Below are 17,138 nucleotides of genomic sequence, written 5' to 3' on the forward strand. Positions count from 1 at the left end.
ACTAATCCACAGGGTCTTTTCCAGGCAGGCGTGAGTTCACTTCACATTCATGCCAACCTCCAAGAAACTGGGCAAGTACTACTAAAAGGAGGCTGAATCCTAGCCAAGACAACAGCTGTGAACTGGTTTTTGGTCAGCTAAGATCACAGGCACAGCTAAACTGCATCTGCTTCTACATTAACCTAACAGTTCTTGTCATGATACCAACCCTGCCACTATTTGTATTCTCAGAAAAAAAAATTATTGAAAAACCACACACCAACAAATCCCCCCCCTCCTCCACCACAAACTCAAACCAAACAAACAACCAAACTGAACCAAACAACAACAAAAAAGAAAATTGAAAGAGAAACTCTACACCAAAAGAGACTCCAGTATTTGGAGAGTAAAATACTTTGCATTGATTTGCATTGAGCAGTTGGTGAATGGCATGGTGAGGGTTTTGTTGTTGTTTTGGGGTTTGTTGTTTTTTCAATCCGGTTTTAGTTGGCTTGGGTTTTGTGGTTGTTTTTAGCTATCCTTTAGTTATGTATCCAGCATATAATTGGACTCAAATCAATGGCCCTATTTCTTTACAGTACAACCAAAAAGCAGTTTAATGTGAATTACTGAATTAGCTCTTTTGAGGATTACAGCACACTACAATAGAGAAAGGTGATGGGGAAAATTGCCATCTCCCTGATTTACTATTAAAATTCTTCTCGAGTTTTTCAATTGCTTAATCCAAGTTACAATAAATACATGCAAGCTGGAAGGAATTTTCACCAATAAAAACAAGAAAACAGAACTACAAGAAGAAACAGAGCTGCTGAAACACTAACCAAGAGGCTAATACTAATAAAATCAAATGAAAATTAAAATGCTGATCTGCAGACTTTTAAATAATTTGTTTTTAGAAGCATGTACTGATGTTGAGACCAGCTTGTTGAAGCTCATGATATCTCTTAAGAGGCAGGTCTGGTATGAAAAGTGCTTTCACTTGAGTAGCAACATGTGCACACATGCAATGTACAGAGCCCATGAAGCCTGAAGGAAAAATTCAGAGGAGAATAAAGCAAGAACTAAAACTTGAACCCTGTTCCTTCCAGACAAGGACACACAGAGACAAAAATCACCCTTCAATTTCAGCATCTCCGATCTGATTCCCAGAATACCAACACTGAAGACCATTGAATACCAACATCAATTAGCTGTACAGAGATTAAAACCATGCCCAAACCACTGATGATTTTTAAGGGCTCACTTTATGAACGAGCAGAAGCATCGTGCAATAAATCCTTGGGCAGCAGCAGAAAATGAGAAAACAATGCGAAGAAAGGGGAGGAAAAAAGAAAAAAAAGATTAGTTATTGCTCCAGAGATGTAATATTGTCCCATTACAGTAAGTCACCATCTCCTTTCCCCCTGAAGGAATGAATGAGTATAAAATTAGCATTACCACATGTGGGATTCCAAGAACAATTCAAAGGAATTCCTGGTTCCTTTATAAGATTTTGAACCTGATCTCATTTGGACAACATCTTCTAAAGAAATCAAAGAGGTGACCAATTTAATAACAGTAGCTGATGATCACAGGAGATGGCAGCAGCAGAATATAGGTTTCACCTTGTGGCAAAATTTCTGTTCCTATAACCATTTAATTGTGCAATACAAACACCAGGAGCTGCTCTTCAAATGCAGAAATGAGAAGAGCAAACTGAGCACGAGACCCAAAGTCCAGGTTCACTAAGCTGAAGATTTAACAAAAGGTAGAGGTTCAGGCCACATTTTTCAAAGGTGCAGTTACACTTCTAGCTGAATTTCAATCTAGCAAATAAGCTTCCACACTTAAGGTTTTAACATATCCACCATCTAGCCACCAAAACCCCCAACCAGTAGAAAACAACTAAAAGGCAAAATATTGATGGCTAAACAATAGGATGAATGTTTATTACTTTTCTGGGTAGCATGAAAGCCACAAATAACTGAACATGGTTTGAACTCTGGAAATATCTGTGGAAGAAAAAGCCCTAAAATACAACAATATGCAGTTTCTTTTTTACTGTTTGTCCAAATTCATGTGACAATCTTTTTCCACTGAAAAACTTGAGTATACAAGTATGCTTTCAAAACATAAATGTAACATTCAAACAGAAGACACAACAGGTAGAGCACCGCATCTTCCAAGTACTCAAAACTTGGAACATACACATTTAAGCATCTGTTTTCAGTCTACATTCATTTGCATACCAGATATCTGGCTCAACAAATTAAAGCTCATTGTCTTCTAAGAATCTAAAGGTTAAAAAAAAGAAATAAAGAAAGAAAACATACCAAGCCAGAATGTTTCCTATTGCCTTTTGCAATATCACTGTTATCCCAAGATGTTGAAGGACAAACATGCAAAGATTATTGCTTTTTGACACAAATCACTTGTCCACTTGCAGTGGGGTTTGAGAGCCACAGAGGATTTTAGTTCAGAACTTCCAGGTAGTGCCCAAAAGGGCAGAGTTGGAACTGTGTAAGTGCTGTTACCCACAGGAGTTAAATACTCACCAGAACATACCATATTCAATTACCTTTCCTTTTAGCAAATATGTCATGACAAACCATGGATATAGATACAGTATCCTCTGAGACAAAAGGCAGAAGACATCAAACAAGAGCAGCTGGAAAACAGTGTTTGTAGCTGGTGCCTTTCTTTTTTTTAACTTATCAAGAGGATAAGTTTGTTTGCTCACCTGAGAGCATTCCATCAGTCCATACAGACTGATATTACTTACAGTGTATTTGCTGTCAATATGGACAGCATGGATAATACAGATTTCCTTTAGTTTGCAATGTAATACAGCTTTAATGAAACATGTTCCTGCCTCATCATTACCAAAATCATTAGCAATTGAAACAGTGTTTAACCAAGACAGCTGTGTCTCCTTTTGCAAGTCACCACACCCAGCTCACAGCCCTCTGTATTAGAAATCAGCAAACTTTCAGAGTTGAAGGTCAAACACTGACCCTAGCAAAAGGCTCCCACCACCAAGTGGCCAGGACTGAAAACTTTTGGCAGCCCCCACTTTTCTTGTGGCAGCCCCTCTCACACTGGGGCTCTGAGGTCTTCAAACTCAAACCCCAAACCCAGACACCAAATCACTGCTTCCAAGACAGGATTTGTTTATTTAATAAGAAGGCAAATCGTGTGTTACTCTTCAGTCTGCCAGTTAAATATACAACAAGCAGCTTGCACATGTGTTTGGCAGTTTCCAAATGCTCTTGCTTGCTCAGCTTGACCTCCACTGATCACTGAATACTCAGAGGTCCAAATACCATCTCAAGGAGAGGGCAGCATACTAACCTGGTACCCCTGGAAGAAACTGAGTATCTCCTTCATTCCTGTGTTATATGGCAAGCCCTGCATCCGGACTAAGGCTCCAGGCTGGGGCAGGATCGGAGTGTGGGTGGCAGTGGCAGCAGCTGCCACAGCTCCTGGAGGAGCTGCAATGTACCCCACTGTGGTAGGAGATACTGGAGGACTGAAAGAGAGAGAGGCAGCAAAATTGTTACAAAAACCAATAACTAGTTCTACTGCTCAGAATAGGCAAAGATGGAACTGAAAATTTAGATTTGAAAAATAATCCAAATACTACAGAAAAACTGAGTCCTGATGTGGATTGTTTGTGGACTTTCTTAATTTCTCTTCAGCATCTCATGATCTATTTTTAGAGAAGGGAGGGAAGGGAAAATAGCAAGCATTTGTACTTAAAGACATAAGGAGTGGCATTTGTTATTTCACAGGGGAGTAGAAAAGGTAGCTGCAGACTGCTTGTTTTAAGATTGTTAATAAAAACACAAAGAAATAAAGGGGAGGGGGAGCCATAATAGGAAAAGGAGGAAAACACCCAAATCTGATATTTCTGAGCCACAAAAGAGTGAGTAATTAGCATCTCCATTTCTGGTCAGGGGGCATTTAGCAAATTACCAGATACTCAAGCTAGCAAGTGTCACACAAGCCTAGCCAGTGAACAAGCTATTCCCTCACAACCCCTGCACCAGACTTCAGTGACTCATGCTGAGACCATCTGTGGAAAGGGAGATTTGCTTTGCATTTTTACGCCTGTAAAAGTGTTCTTTGGTCTCACTGATGTACAAAATCAAACCTAGTACACACCTATGATGAATCTTTCAGCATGAAAAGAGTATTGTAAGTAAAAGAACAAACTAAGAGGTGAGGGTAGAGGTGTGGATTGACACAGCTCCTCTTCTGGCCAATAAATAGAACTGCCTTGATGACTTTGCCTCAGTGCCATAAAACCCCTTTTTGGCCAACATTATCACGAGATTCAAGCAGAACCTACAGAGGAGATGAATCCGCTTACAAGGTCACAGAGACACAGTTAAAATGGTTGCTGCCTCTGTTGCTGAACATTAAGTTCCCAGGACTACCTACCCTAGAGGTACAAATTTAAGAGCTGTTCACAGGTGACCACAGAGTCACCTACTGCACTGGGATGAAAGGTCAAGAGGAGCAGTGAAATCTCAGGGTTACCTGGGATAGTAAGCTGTGTAGTTCATGTAAAGCTGAGCAGCCTGGGCTGGGTAGTAGGTAACAGTTGGAGGAGCAGCTGCAGAGGCCTGAGGCGTCCTGGTGGATGGCAGGAGGGCTTGTGGCTGGTAAAGGGCTGCTGCCTCTGCTGGGATCACAGCTGCTGTTTGGAAAGCAGCATAAGCTGGTGGAGAAAGACCTAAAACCAAACCAGGACACAGCAACAAAAAAGCAATCAGAATGGAGAACTCTTGGATTAGTAACTCCTCTCTTACAGCAATGTGATTAAAACCATCTGGGCATGATTGATGAATACTTGAGCAAAGACTGCTCTCTAGCCTCTCCCCTGGAGACCTTTGCTACAGTGCCACGAATAACAGCTGGGGCATTTGGAATGAGTAATTCCTAAAAGTTCACAGCTCCTAGATCTGAGCAGCCTTGTCTATATGTAAATGGAAAGCAGGGAACTTCAGAGTTAATAAAAGAAAGCATAAAGCCATGTGCATAGAGAAAGCAGGCGTGCACACCAACACACCCTGGTGTTTTCTAACAGAAGTCGTACTCTGTGGGACAAAAGCACCATAATAGTGCTTGGACATCCACATGGATGCACACGTGGGCATCCATAACTACTGACCGTGAGACTTCATGTATAAGCTTCTTTCAAAACATAACTTCAAAAAGTTTTTTTGGGATATAGCAAATGCAAGGGAGAATACCCCACTAGATCACTAGTCTGATGCATTTTGATTAACAAATACCTAATTTGTACAGGAACAATAAACTTGGCTTGGTGTGCAGTCAAAGTGGTTTTATATACTATATTTGGCAGCTTTTTACTATTTTGCAAATACACATCAGTATCTGCTTTGTGATTTGGTAGTGAGACTAATTAGAACAATACAGTAAAATTCCATTATAGCTCCTCAGTAAGGTTCACTGTAATCTTAAAGTAAAAAAAAATAAAAGCCATCCAACTTCACAACTTCACCATTCTATGGTTGGTTAGTATATCATCCCAGTGGGTGTTTTCCTTCAAGAATAAGCCCAAAGAGTACCTTCTCAATGCTCTGAGGCAAGATAGCAAGAGCACTCATCGGCAGCTGGAATATAGAACTTCTCCCCATTTTAAAAATCCCTCTCATTCCAAGTAGGTTTCACTACAGGCAAGTCTACTGCAGAGCTCAGAAGAACAGTACACCCATAAAAAGCAAAGTGTGCAACAATTTCACTGGCAAGGCCTTGCTGCCCTCTACTCACCACCGAAAATACAATAAAAATGCTTCTGATCAGTCCCATTATTGCCCAAAGGGAACAATTCCAATCTTAGCATGTACACAGATGGATGATTATTGATCATGGCAAAACCCGAGTCAAAAGGTGAAAGGCCACAAAGCTTCAGCACCTACCACATATCAGCCTTTAGCAGCAGAGAGCAGAAGAATTGGAGACTTACATGGTAACTTACATGGCGGTGGGGATAAGCCACTACGATTTAAAGTGCCACCCATTAAAACAAAGTTCATCTCCTCTCCAGAACACTGGAATACTTCCACATAACGGTCCTTCATCATTTTTTTGTGACATTTTTGAGCCACCATAAAGGCTTTGTCAGCAGATTTCATTTGGATAAAAGCATCACCTGACGGTCGTCCCTAGGGGAGGTGGGGAAGTAACTGTAGGTCAATCTGTTACGAAATCACCCAGATCACAAGAAATGCAGAAAGGACTAAGATCAAACATCTACTGAAAGCCTGTATCATTATTCCTTTTCTGGCACAAGTGACTCACAACTCAACCATTCTATTTAGGAGAAGAAAAATTAGGACTCATGCAACAAGGGCCCAGTTAACACAATGCTACTTCAGTCCTCTGCAGAAAGAAACAGAATCGTGTAGCATGGAAAAAAATTTGGAGGTTTCTCATCCAAAAGCTGTTCAAAGCAGGACTAACTTTCAATTTACGTCAGGTCACTCATGGCCTTCTCCACTTGAAATATGATCATCTCCAGGGGTGAAGGTTCCATATCACCTCTGGGAACCTGTCCAGGTGCTTAGTTAATTTCTCATTGCGATTTTATTATTTCACTTTTCCATCAACTGGAATGGGATTTTTTGGATGTAGTTTATTCACATTGTCTCTTATTCTTTTGCTGTGAAGCTCTAGGAAGAGCTTGGCTTTGCCTTTACTACAACCACTTTTGAGGTAATAGTACAACAGCATAAAGTTCCAGATCCTTTAGTAAAGTCTATAGCTACATTGGAAGTTGATTTCCAGGTCTGAGTTTCTGCAATCTGACAGATATACCTGTCTGTATAAAACACAAAAAACTTCCTTAACCAAAAAAATATATACATCCTCCCCCCCCCAAAACAAATATAGTAGATCTCCCATTTGTTTTCTTTAATACCTCAGTATTTCTGTAATTAAGGACTTACTTTCAACACAAGACAACAGGGAAAATATATCTCTATGATTACATCATTAAAATACACCCAAACCACAATTTTTAATTATAAACTCTCTTTAAAGACTAAGCAACTGCTAATCAAGTTAGAAAAAGCTCATTTTGACACAAAGAGCACTCAAACAACACAGCAGGAACCCTGAAGCTGACAGAGCAGCTATGCCATCTAAAGGAGAGATTTCTGTTGTGTATCTTCAGCCTCTGGCTGAAAACAGCCTCCAGGATAAGGTTATCATTCAAAGAACAAGCTTCATCTTTCCCAGGCTGATGCATATATACATACTGAGAGAGAAAAGCAAGGGTGTATGTAAAAGGGGAAGAGAAATGAGGCAAAGACAGACGAAGAGAACATTGTAATTTTCCAAGGCTGGAGAAGAGTAAAGCGAAGATCAGGTAAGCTGCCCTGACCTCTAACCTGTTCAGTCAATGCAAAGTTACTCCTCCCATGCAAAATGCTGTTACCTGCTGATTAAGGACCATGTGAACTCCATGGGGCTTGATATCCCCTGTGGCATCTCCCATAAATTCCAAGATGTCATCAATGCCAGCAGTGTAAGGAAGACCTCTGAGCCGCACGCAGTCGCGGACACTGCCCGTGGCAATGGTGTATGGTGGGGGTATGACTGGAATGATGGGAGTTGGAAGAGTTGGAATAAGAGGTGTTGACATGTATCGATTAAGTACCTGTTGGCAAAAAACCCACAGCAATGCAGATTTACAATCACCTGTCTGAGCACAGAGCAGTTCTCACAACACTATTTCTAACAAACTTCCAACAACCCTTCTTATGCCAAATTATTGCAGTTAGTTTCCTGTCGGGCATTTGAAAATTTTAAACTCAGAGAGGGGAAGGCTAACAAATTAAATTTGCCAGACCCCAATAACAGACTTTTCTCATGTCAATATAAAAAAGTTAAAAGCCAATTACTGTTTATAGTATCTCAAAAAGGAACATCTGAAATCACATCTGTGCTAATAAACCAGTATGGCCACACACAGTTCTTAGTTAAATCAGGGTAAATTAAAACCAGTCATTTTAAAAGAAGTGAGACCTGAAACAGCTAGTAAGTAAAAGCACTAATTATAATTTATTCTAAAACCTGGTTGGTTAAGAGAGGGTGCTTATTTTTTTAACCCCAGTGCTCATCTCCAAGTACAGATTTTCTGAGGAAAAAATAAAAATTAAAGATAAGACTACAGGAGACTTTGATATCAACATTTTCTCTTGACTCATTTCCAAATGACTATGGGAACATATGACACGTGTAAAACCATTTTTAGTGATGATTATCACAAATAAACACATTCTACTGAAAGAGGTACCAAAATCAGGTTATAAAGCTTTAGGTTTTTTGAAAAGTGATTCGGCTTAGGGAGTTTGTTTCAAGAATCTCCTTGTAATGCCTTTCAGGACAGAAATCTCTCTCAGTTGTGTGGAGAGTATTGCAATTACTTTGTACTAACACAAAGTAGATGAGAGCTGGCTTTACTTCTTGCAATTACTCAGACAAGTAGCCCGTAATTTCCTAAGAAATAATCGCTTGTCCAAGCAGCAAAAAAGTTTGGGTGTCAGCCTAAACAGCTGTCATAGAGGAAGAAGTAATGACATTTTTGGTAGAATGTAAGTTATATCCAGGTCTCCCTGAAAAAAGTAGAAGCAGAGACTTGGTTGCTGTGACAGGGTGATTTTGTTCCTTCTCTCTCAGGAGGGAAGCTGTGGGGGAGGGGGAAATGCCACTTCCCAATCTTCCCAGCACACAGATTCTTGGCTGTTGTAATATCCATATCACAGTAGTAGCAATGATCTACAAGTGTGGATATTCTTTCCCTTGTCCATCCCTTCTACAGAAAGACTTCACTTGTCACATAAGTTGCACAGTAACTGCATTACATTTTTATAGCCAGTGGTTATGCAAAGACCAGACCAAATCTAATAGTGGTTCCCTCTGGAGCCACTAGTCTAGAAATACTCTGTGTCAGGAAGAAAAATACCATATGTGATGTTTTTCATAGGGACAAGCTGGTGAAGAAATGAAGTGGTTTTACCAGTTTAAGAAAGTAATGATGGTGAAGGATAGGGAAAAAGGAAATAAATTACCTCAGGAAAAAAAAAAATCTCTTCCTTTCACCAAAAAAATTAAGACACATCCTCTTGATTCTTACTTTCCAAGAAAGCAGTTGCTCATTTCATGCATCCAGATTTGGATTTAATATTAGAAATTCTGTACATGGAGACTAGCACTTAAAGACAATACTGCAGATTTTCAAAAAGCATCACTACAATACTATCAATCTACTATATTTCTAAAATTATTTTTGTGGTTTCAGTCAACCTTTAAGGAGAAGAAAAATATGCAATGATTTTCCCTTTATAGTCTGAAGGATGGTAAAAAACCCATCCAGGCAGTGGCAGCTTAAAAAAAGACCCCAAAACAAACACTCTCTTCCCAAACAAAGCAAAAGCAGTGCTGCACAATTTTCCATGACCATTAGGAAATATATATTGACCTTTCTTGACATTTTTCATATAATAAATGTTCATGGTTGTCTACAACATAGTTGTGTGCAAGCATTAGAAGAAATGTTTCAACTGTTCAGTTTTGAGTCTCACAACCAATAGTTACAACCTGTTGGACCTCTGCTGCCGTGCTCCTGAAGAGTTCAATGTAACGTTTTCCAAGTATTTCTTTGTGCTTTTTAAGTGCATTCTGTGCATATTCTTCACAGGAAAATAACACAAATGCATCTCCTGTGGGCCTGCCATCTGGGTACTTGACAAAGAGAAGTCCCTCTTTCCCTCCTGTGACTGGGCATTCCGGTCCCAGGAACCCCAAGACATCTTCCTGAGTAGCAGTGAAGGGAAGGCCTCTCATCCTGATGATAACTTGATTCTCCTTGGACAAGAACTGGGCCACTTCATTGGAGGTGCCTGGCAGAGAGATAACAGCACATGGTCAGCCAAGAACATGTGGTCAGTGCTGGGCACCCAGTTCCAGGGGATGGAGCAGCAGGGAAGCACTAAGGAATAATGCAGTAGGTAAGCAGCCAGGAACAAACCCAGACAAGACCCAAAACACCACTAACTGTCAGCAATCTGTTTTCAGGGGAAAACTTCTTAATATTTTAATGAAATCAGAGCAAAGATGAGATTAGTGTGAATTAATACAAGATACAGAGATGCTTCCACTGCAAAGGCTGGTCTTCCTCCCAAGAAGGAGGGAAGTCTGTGAACATCACAGCTCAGATGCTCACAGCTCAGTTTCAACCACGTGAAAACAGAGCTTGACAGGGTCAAACATTCTTGGAAGGCAAAACAGGAAAAGCTACTTCATTATCCATTTGCATCCTCAGTTAAGGAAAAAAAAAAGAACATGAACAACATTCCTATGAACTGAAGTAATCACACTGAATTCCAGCATCACTTACCTCCTGCAATTTTTAAGAATTCTTCCCCAGTTGCTTTGTAAACCTTGAAAGAAAGAACAAAAAACTCCACATGAATATCACAATGTTCAGCTTTAAACAACACACTCACTTTCACAAGCAAGAGAATTGTGTTTTGGTATTTTGAGCAAAACAGAAGTGCACTTTGGTTTTGAATGAGAACATAGCCTAAAATATTCAGGTTTCTCTCCAAAGATTTGTTTCAAGTCACAACTTTTTACCTCAATGTATCTGCTACCCATGTGATGCTTGTGCCTTTCCAGGGCAAGGTCTCTCTGTTCAGAATTGACAAACCGAACCAAAGCCTCCCCATTTCTTCTTCCTTGGGAATTCAGACAAAGAGCCACACCACCCCTGGAAGGTAAAGCCAACAAACATAAGCTTAGTCTGAATCTTTAATACATTTAATAAATAACTGTGTAAGAATAGTAAAGGAATCAGACTTAAACATGAAGATTACAGATTGGAAAAGAAATTGCTACTATCCAAAATTTAATTTTTCTTGTAACACAATTATACTTCAAAATCTGCTTCACTGAGATCCTGGATCTCATGCTGTTCATCACTTTCTCAACTCCCATAAAGATTCAAATTTGTCCTTCCTATTACCTCAGAGATGCACATTTGAAGTTCCTCATCACTCTAAATTAAAATATATATATATATATTTTCTCGGTGTTGGAGGTCTGCAATATATATTAAGTGACAGATATGCTAAATAACCTCAACTCTCTTCATATATATGTATACACATAAATCTATACACAGGCATACATATGAATCACAGCAAAATTTATTCCAAAGAGGACTTAGAAGTTTCTGAATGTGGCCTGTATAGGAGGTATAGAAGAATTATAAGTTGGCACAAAATTAAAGCTTTTTTTATGTCTTGGCCTCTGTTTTGATTAATGCAATAGGAGTTTCTCCCTTTTTATACTAGCTATAAATGGATGTATATATTTGTTTTCAATTGACAAGTTTCTTTTCTTCTTCCCATATTGCAAAACTTTTTCTTGCACCCCTAAGGGTGGTAAACCTGTTCAGCTGTCATGGCCACAGCGTGGGAAGGGGTCAAGTGGGGAAAGACTGAAGGACTCCAGTGGGGAGAGTGGGGCATTTGTATACAGCAAATATTAAAAGAACTTGCTATTAAAGGCAAAGTGATAAAGCAAGGCTAATTCTCCTTATCTTACTTGGCAATGTTGAGTCCTTTGAAAAATCGAGCGATATCCTGGTCTGAAGACTGCCATGGCAAACCTCTGGCACGTATTACTGTCTCATTGTCCACAGTTTCAGATTTACTACTGAACAGAAAGAAAAAAAGAAGACAAAGTAAGCTTTCATCCAGGTTTTCCAATATTTTATCAAACTTCAGATTGCAACTAAGAGAATTGTAAATTGGGCGCATATTTTCTGTTGAGACTCTCCTATCTCCATTATTCCTTTCAATAAAGAAAGATAACTTGGATAATCCCTTTATATCTATAACACTGAAGATGCACAAGGTTGTCACCACATTGCAATTCCTTAAATAAAAAAATAGGAAAACTGCCTCAATGTAACGAGGAACTGAATTAATTTCATTTGAAAGATCTAGCAGTCCAAGCAACACAAATTACTTAAGCCTAAGGTATTTAAGTCTGGTCACTGAAATGCATTTGTACAGATGAGCCATCTGTCCCTTCATCCCTAAACCCAACACCCAACTGAGAATGTAAAACCACTTTGGGAAGCACCACACAGCTCAGCTCATATAGAGTGCACTGGCCATCAGCCCTGTTGACTTAGGGAAAGTTCACAAATATTTCTTCACCTGGGTAAGATAAGCCAGCCTCGCTGCCATGCAAAACAGAAGCAAGAGAACAAAGAGCATTTAACTTGCAGTGACTTTAAAGAGATGGACTAAAGTACAGCATTCAGCATGCCAGCCACAGTCTGGCTGCACTGCAGTGACTGTGCACTGATTACACTGGGCTGTTCTCAGGAGCCAGCCTGCTTTCACATGACCATGGGGAAATATTCACAAGCTTTCCTTGCTGCACACAAGACTCATCTTTATTTGTAAACAACCGTGACAAGAGCACTTACCAAGGACCTGTTTCATACTTGTGTTTCACAGTTTCAGGCTCAGTAAATACGTGATCTGTGACAAAACAGGAAGTTTAAATATAACCAGAGTCAGAGATTACTTAAGAATGACAGCACCACTGCCAATTCTTTCAGAAAAGAAGGATTTTAGCATTCAGTATAAATAGTTAACTTACTACAACCTTCTGAAAGCATGCTGAAAATGATAGCCACCATGGTCTTCACTTGCCACACGCCGAAGTCCTCCTCTGCTTCATCTGTCCCTAAGCCTAGATCTAAACAGGTGATTATAGAAAATAACAGACTTGCACAATCCTTTGTAAATAAGTCATAAGGCTTTAATGATATTAGCACAGAACTAATAATCAGATGTACTTGTCTTAGCGGGGACATGTGGCTATTAGACATGTTACACTGCTGATAAACTGGTTTATATTCACTTCAACAGACAACAGTTTGAAAACTATTGAGAGCTTACATAGCTGCAGTGTTAACAGTCCAAGAAAGCAAAAGCTGACTAAGTTCTTATCACTTCAAACATAACTAAACTTCAATCCCATTCAGATGGGCCCCAACAATCCCTCTAATTTGAATTGAGATGTAGAGTAATATATGGGTTTTGTTTTTGCTTTATTTTAAACTCAGTGTAGTCAGGATCATGCAAGATAACTGTTATCTGTAAACAGTGGAAACCTGCAGGCCAGCTGGTGCTGAAAAAGCACACTGACAGCTCAGCTTTCCCTTTAAGATCAAGTACCAATGCAAGTGATGCTTTGCTTTGGCAGATTTACTAAATATGGTTTAGAAATCAATTAGATTCAACTTGGGGGAAAAAAAAAATTACAAGCAAAGCAACTCACCTGACACACACTCCTTTCACTTTACCTGTGAGTTTATAAAACCCACATCTAGTTTCAGTTTTCTAAACTCAATCACAGAGATAAAATTCAAGGAACTTAAGTGATTGTGGGATATAAGCTGCAGCAAAAGGATACATTCTGCCATGGTCTTGATAGTCTGATCTTTCACGGCGGCTGAACTAGGGTAGCAAGTGTGGAATTCTTTGCGCAGATCATAAAAGGAATAGAAGCAGTCTGACAACACAAAGTTCTACAAGGAAGGCAAAAATGTTTATTTTATACATGCAATCCCTTTAAATTTCAATTAATACTTTTGAACTGAATGAGGTACTCTCAGAAATCACGTAGTTCCATGTCACCAGCTTGTTGGCGACAGAGCAGTTTGATTCCTTTGTAACACAGTTCAAATTCCATAACTCTACAAACTGGATCTCTACGTGAACAAAGTCAAATAGCCTCTGGGAGTCAGACCCATGCAAAACAGCTGGAGAGGATGGCTGGAAAAAAATATTTTAAAATATCTATGTTTTGCTGCTTAATTCCCATTTTTGACACTATTTTATCTTTTGTGGCTACACTGAAAAGCAGATTTGTGCCAAACCATGACGACAAGTTTTAAATAAATATTGTCACAGTTTACAAAATCCCTTTCAGCAACTTTCAGGAAAAAATCCAACAACTAGCCAGCTCCTTCCATGTCAGCAGCTCTCATTGTTGTGGGGCTCCTGCAGACCCTGCTAAGCCAGCAAACTCAAGAGCCACCACCTTGCACAAAGGCAAGGTTCTTCTCCCTGTGCATGACAGGGTGCTCTAAACCCTCCAGGAACTTGGAGCAGAAATTGTTGCTTCATGTGGGAGTAGCAAATAAGATGCAACTCTGCTTCCCATTGAATAAATGCAGATGGGGAAGCACTGCCAGGCCACACCACCACCTGTGTGCTTACCCTCCACAGGACACTGGTTTAACACAAGCCTAAGCAAAGCAATAGTTCTCCATCACTTCTGAGTTTTGATCTGTACCTCTGTTTCCACTCCACACACAGAATTCAAAGTACTTGTATTGCTTCTGTCTCTATCCTGTTTTTCCTAATGTTCCTCTTCCTTATGCTCATCTGGGAGTCCAAGTAGTGCGGCTGACTTTCAAGATCAAGTGCCTAAAATAACTACTCAGGGCTCAGGCAGGGATGGGACACTCCAGTTTCCAGGTGGAATTGTATCACTCCCCTCCCAGTGCTGCCTCTCTGCACCAGTTCTCATCTTGTACCTTCTTGGATGTTTCTGGGTGAAGAACTTGTCGGATGAGTAGCTGGCCATCACTGCAGAGTGTGTAAGAGCTCCTTCCAAGTACTTTCAAATCACTGGATACCAGCTGACTAAACTGGAAAATGAAGCGAAAAATTTCATTGTACTGACTGATAATTTCATGCACTTGCCATTGCTTCAGCACTTTTTTTAAAAAAGAGATAAATTAATTCAATATTTCGTAAAAGTTTTTGAAAAACATGATGGAGAACAGACGTGCTCCTGATTAAAGTAAGCAAATAAACTGTACGCATTTGTATAGAAAACAAGAACACAGAATATAGTAAAAAGACTAATTAAGAAGATTATGGCAGAATTATGAGTTCATATGAAAAATTATCATATTATATTGGTAATGTACAAAATCTGAACTAACTATAATTTAAGTTATTAAATATTTGAAAGAACGTTGAAGATAAATCACAATATTGATTTTGCAATACCCTTTCTTCACCTATAGCACCTTTGACTTTGATTATGTCCTTAATAATTACTTAACTTGAAAAACAAACAAAAAAACCCTATCCATCATGATTTAATAATGTTTCAAAAGTAATATATTAAGAAAAGCCAAACAAATAGTGGTCTAATACCTTGAAAAGTAAAATTATAATCAAGTCATGTCCATGCTAATAAAGTTCTTGGTAGAGATAAATGTTATGAATACTAGATTAAAAAAAATTATTTCCAGCTCTAGGATGGCTAACCCCCAGCAGATTAATTCTCAAGAGGAAAGTGCTCCAGTTGTCTTATTCTATGTTATTTTCCACCCTTAGATAACAGTTTCCAGCCTTTTATTATTCTATACCTGTGTTAAATTCCTAGCTCCTAATAAGTCAGCTAGCATATTATAGTACCTACATGTATCAGTAACCAGTAGCCTGTTAACTAATTTTCAAGGGTACAAATGCAATTATTCTAATGCTACTCCTCTTGATGCTACTCCCTCCCAGGAAAGCATCACCCCACAAGCAAAGCAATAATTACAATCACGATGCAGTAGCCACCCACTGCTCTCAGCAACGGCTTATATTTCCAAAACAACCACCCCCAAAAGCAAATTACAAGTCGATTTGAGGCTCAGACAATATCTTTGTGCTGTCTTTTAACCTGTATATGGGGAGAAAAGAGAGTTGGTTTGTTTTATCATACCACATGTGGCACTTTACATCATTACAGTCTCTGCTCAGGAAAGATGATGTCCTAATGACCTGATCCCACAGCTACACAGAGCTCAGTGTGAACAAGTGCTGCAGCACCTGCAGCCCAAAGGTAAGGCTCCACAAGGGAAAACACATGTATTCAACATGATTTAGAAGGAGCAGAGACATGATTTCCCAGGCTTTGTTTCAAAATAGCTGCTCAGACCAATCCAGGCCCTTTTCTAGGTTTGGGCAGCTGACTGGAGTTCCACTGCCATTCTGAGTTCAGAATCCTGTAGCAGTGGGTACTACACACCAAAACAGGGAACTGAGGGGCAGAACTGGGTAAGGAGGGGCACTCAGCTCAGCACCTTGTATTAAGTTGCTTCATTTGCAGATATATTTACAGATATAGATATGAAATATCTACAAAGTGAAGTTATTTAATAGCAGAGAAGTATTTGAAACTATAAGAAGGGTGAATATCCACCCAAAACAAAAACCTTTATAATGCAATTCTCTGCACACTACCAAAAGACACAAAAAGAACAAACACACCACACACAGACAAAATAACTAACTAAAAATCAACCAACCTAAACTTGCAGATTCCCAAAGCCCGTTTCCTCCCAATTGCTACTACAGGTTGTGGTCCTACCACAAGCTGAATTCTTGAAGAACCTGAGGCTTTAAAGCCAGTTATTGTTCAAAGATGATTTAAAGTCAGAAAATTGAGATCTGAGAGTGCTCAAAATACCTCAGTTGATGTGTAAACATCAGAAAAAGAAGAAAATTCCAGTGGACTCCAGAGGCACCACTTCAGAAAAGTAGTTCTGTGGACAGCCGCAGTCACAGACCAACAACAAATATTTTCACCACAACAACACACATGAGAATTGCCTTCTTACTAAATGCAGAAACTTACTAGTTTTTTGTTTGGGTTTGTTTTTTTGTTTTGTTTCGGTTTTTTTTTTAACTAATGTGTGGGAACTCAACACAGAGACAAATAACAGTGAACCCCGATACCAATGGGCAAAGTAAAGAGCAAATATTTGTAAAAAGGGGTTGGAAATGGTGATAGGAATCAGCCTCCAGTGGGGGTGCACAGGGATTCTTGCTGAAAGGAAGAAGAGTCTTACTGATGAACAGCAATAAAACACTCCCCAAACCTTCAACTTTGTACCTTGTGTTACTGAAGACGCTCAAGAGCTAACACAGAGTGCAGTTAGGAAGTTATTTTGATCAGATATAAGAAGAAATCTAACCTACACAATTTGTAGAAAGCAGCAAACGTAAGGAGTCTCCTGCTGTACACAC

General features: G+C 39.4%; 1 protein-coding gene across 4 annotated transcripts in view; it reads right to left on the reverse strand.

Moving 5' to 3' along the window:
• The window catches only part of ESRP2 (epithelial splicing regulatory protein 2), a 40,741-nt gene that overhangs the window by 6,671 nt on the left and 16,932 nt on the right, over positions 1-17,138 (reverse strand). For 2 of the 4 annotated variants that reach the window (XM_041400713.1, XM_041400716.1), the window contains exons 3-14: positions 14,642-14,755; positions 13,513-13,627; positions 12,694-12,792; positions 12,518-12,572; positions 11,623-11,733; positions 10,651-10,783; positions 10,412-10,454; positions 9,613-9,914; positions 7,448-7,669; positions 5,975-6,173; positions 4,522-4,717; positions 3,331-3,508 (exon numbers count right to left, since the gene is read on the reverse strand). In XM_041400713.1, the coding sequence (XP_041256647.1) occupies positions 3,331-3,508; positions 4,522-4,717; positions 5,975-6,173; positions 7,448-7,669; positions 9,613-9,914; positions 10,412-10,454; positions 10,651-10,783; positions 11,623-11,733; positions 12,518-12,572; positions 12,694-12,792; positions 13,513-13,627; positions 14,642-14,755 (1,767 nt within the window). Of the gene's footprint in view, positions 1-3,330; positions 3,509-4,521; positions 4,718-5,974; positions 6,174-7,447; positions 7,670-9,612; positions 9,915-10,411; positions 10,455-10,650; positions 10,784-11,622; positions 11,767-12,453; positions 12,466-12,517; positions 12,573-12,693; positions 12,793-13,512; positions 13,628-14,641; positions 14,756-17,138 lie in introns of all 4 variants that reach the window. The other 2 variants (XM_041400714.1, XM_041400717.1) reach the window with 2 other exon arrangements.

The sequence above is a fragment of the Onychostruthus taczanowskii genome, unplaced genomic scaffold (assembly GCF_017590055.1).
Source record: "Onychostruthus taczanowskii isolate IOZ18803 unplaced genomic scaffold, ASM1759005v1 scaffold18, whole genome shotgun sequence".
NCBI classification, from domain to species: domain Eukaryota; kingdom Metazoa; phylum Chordata; class Aves; order Passeriformes; family Passeridae; genus Onychostruthus; species Onychostruthus taczanowskii.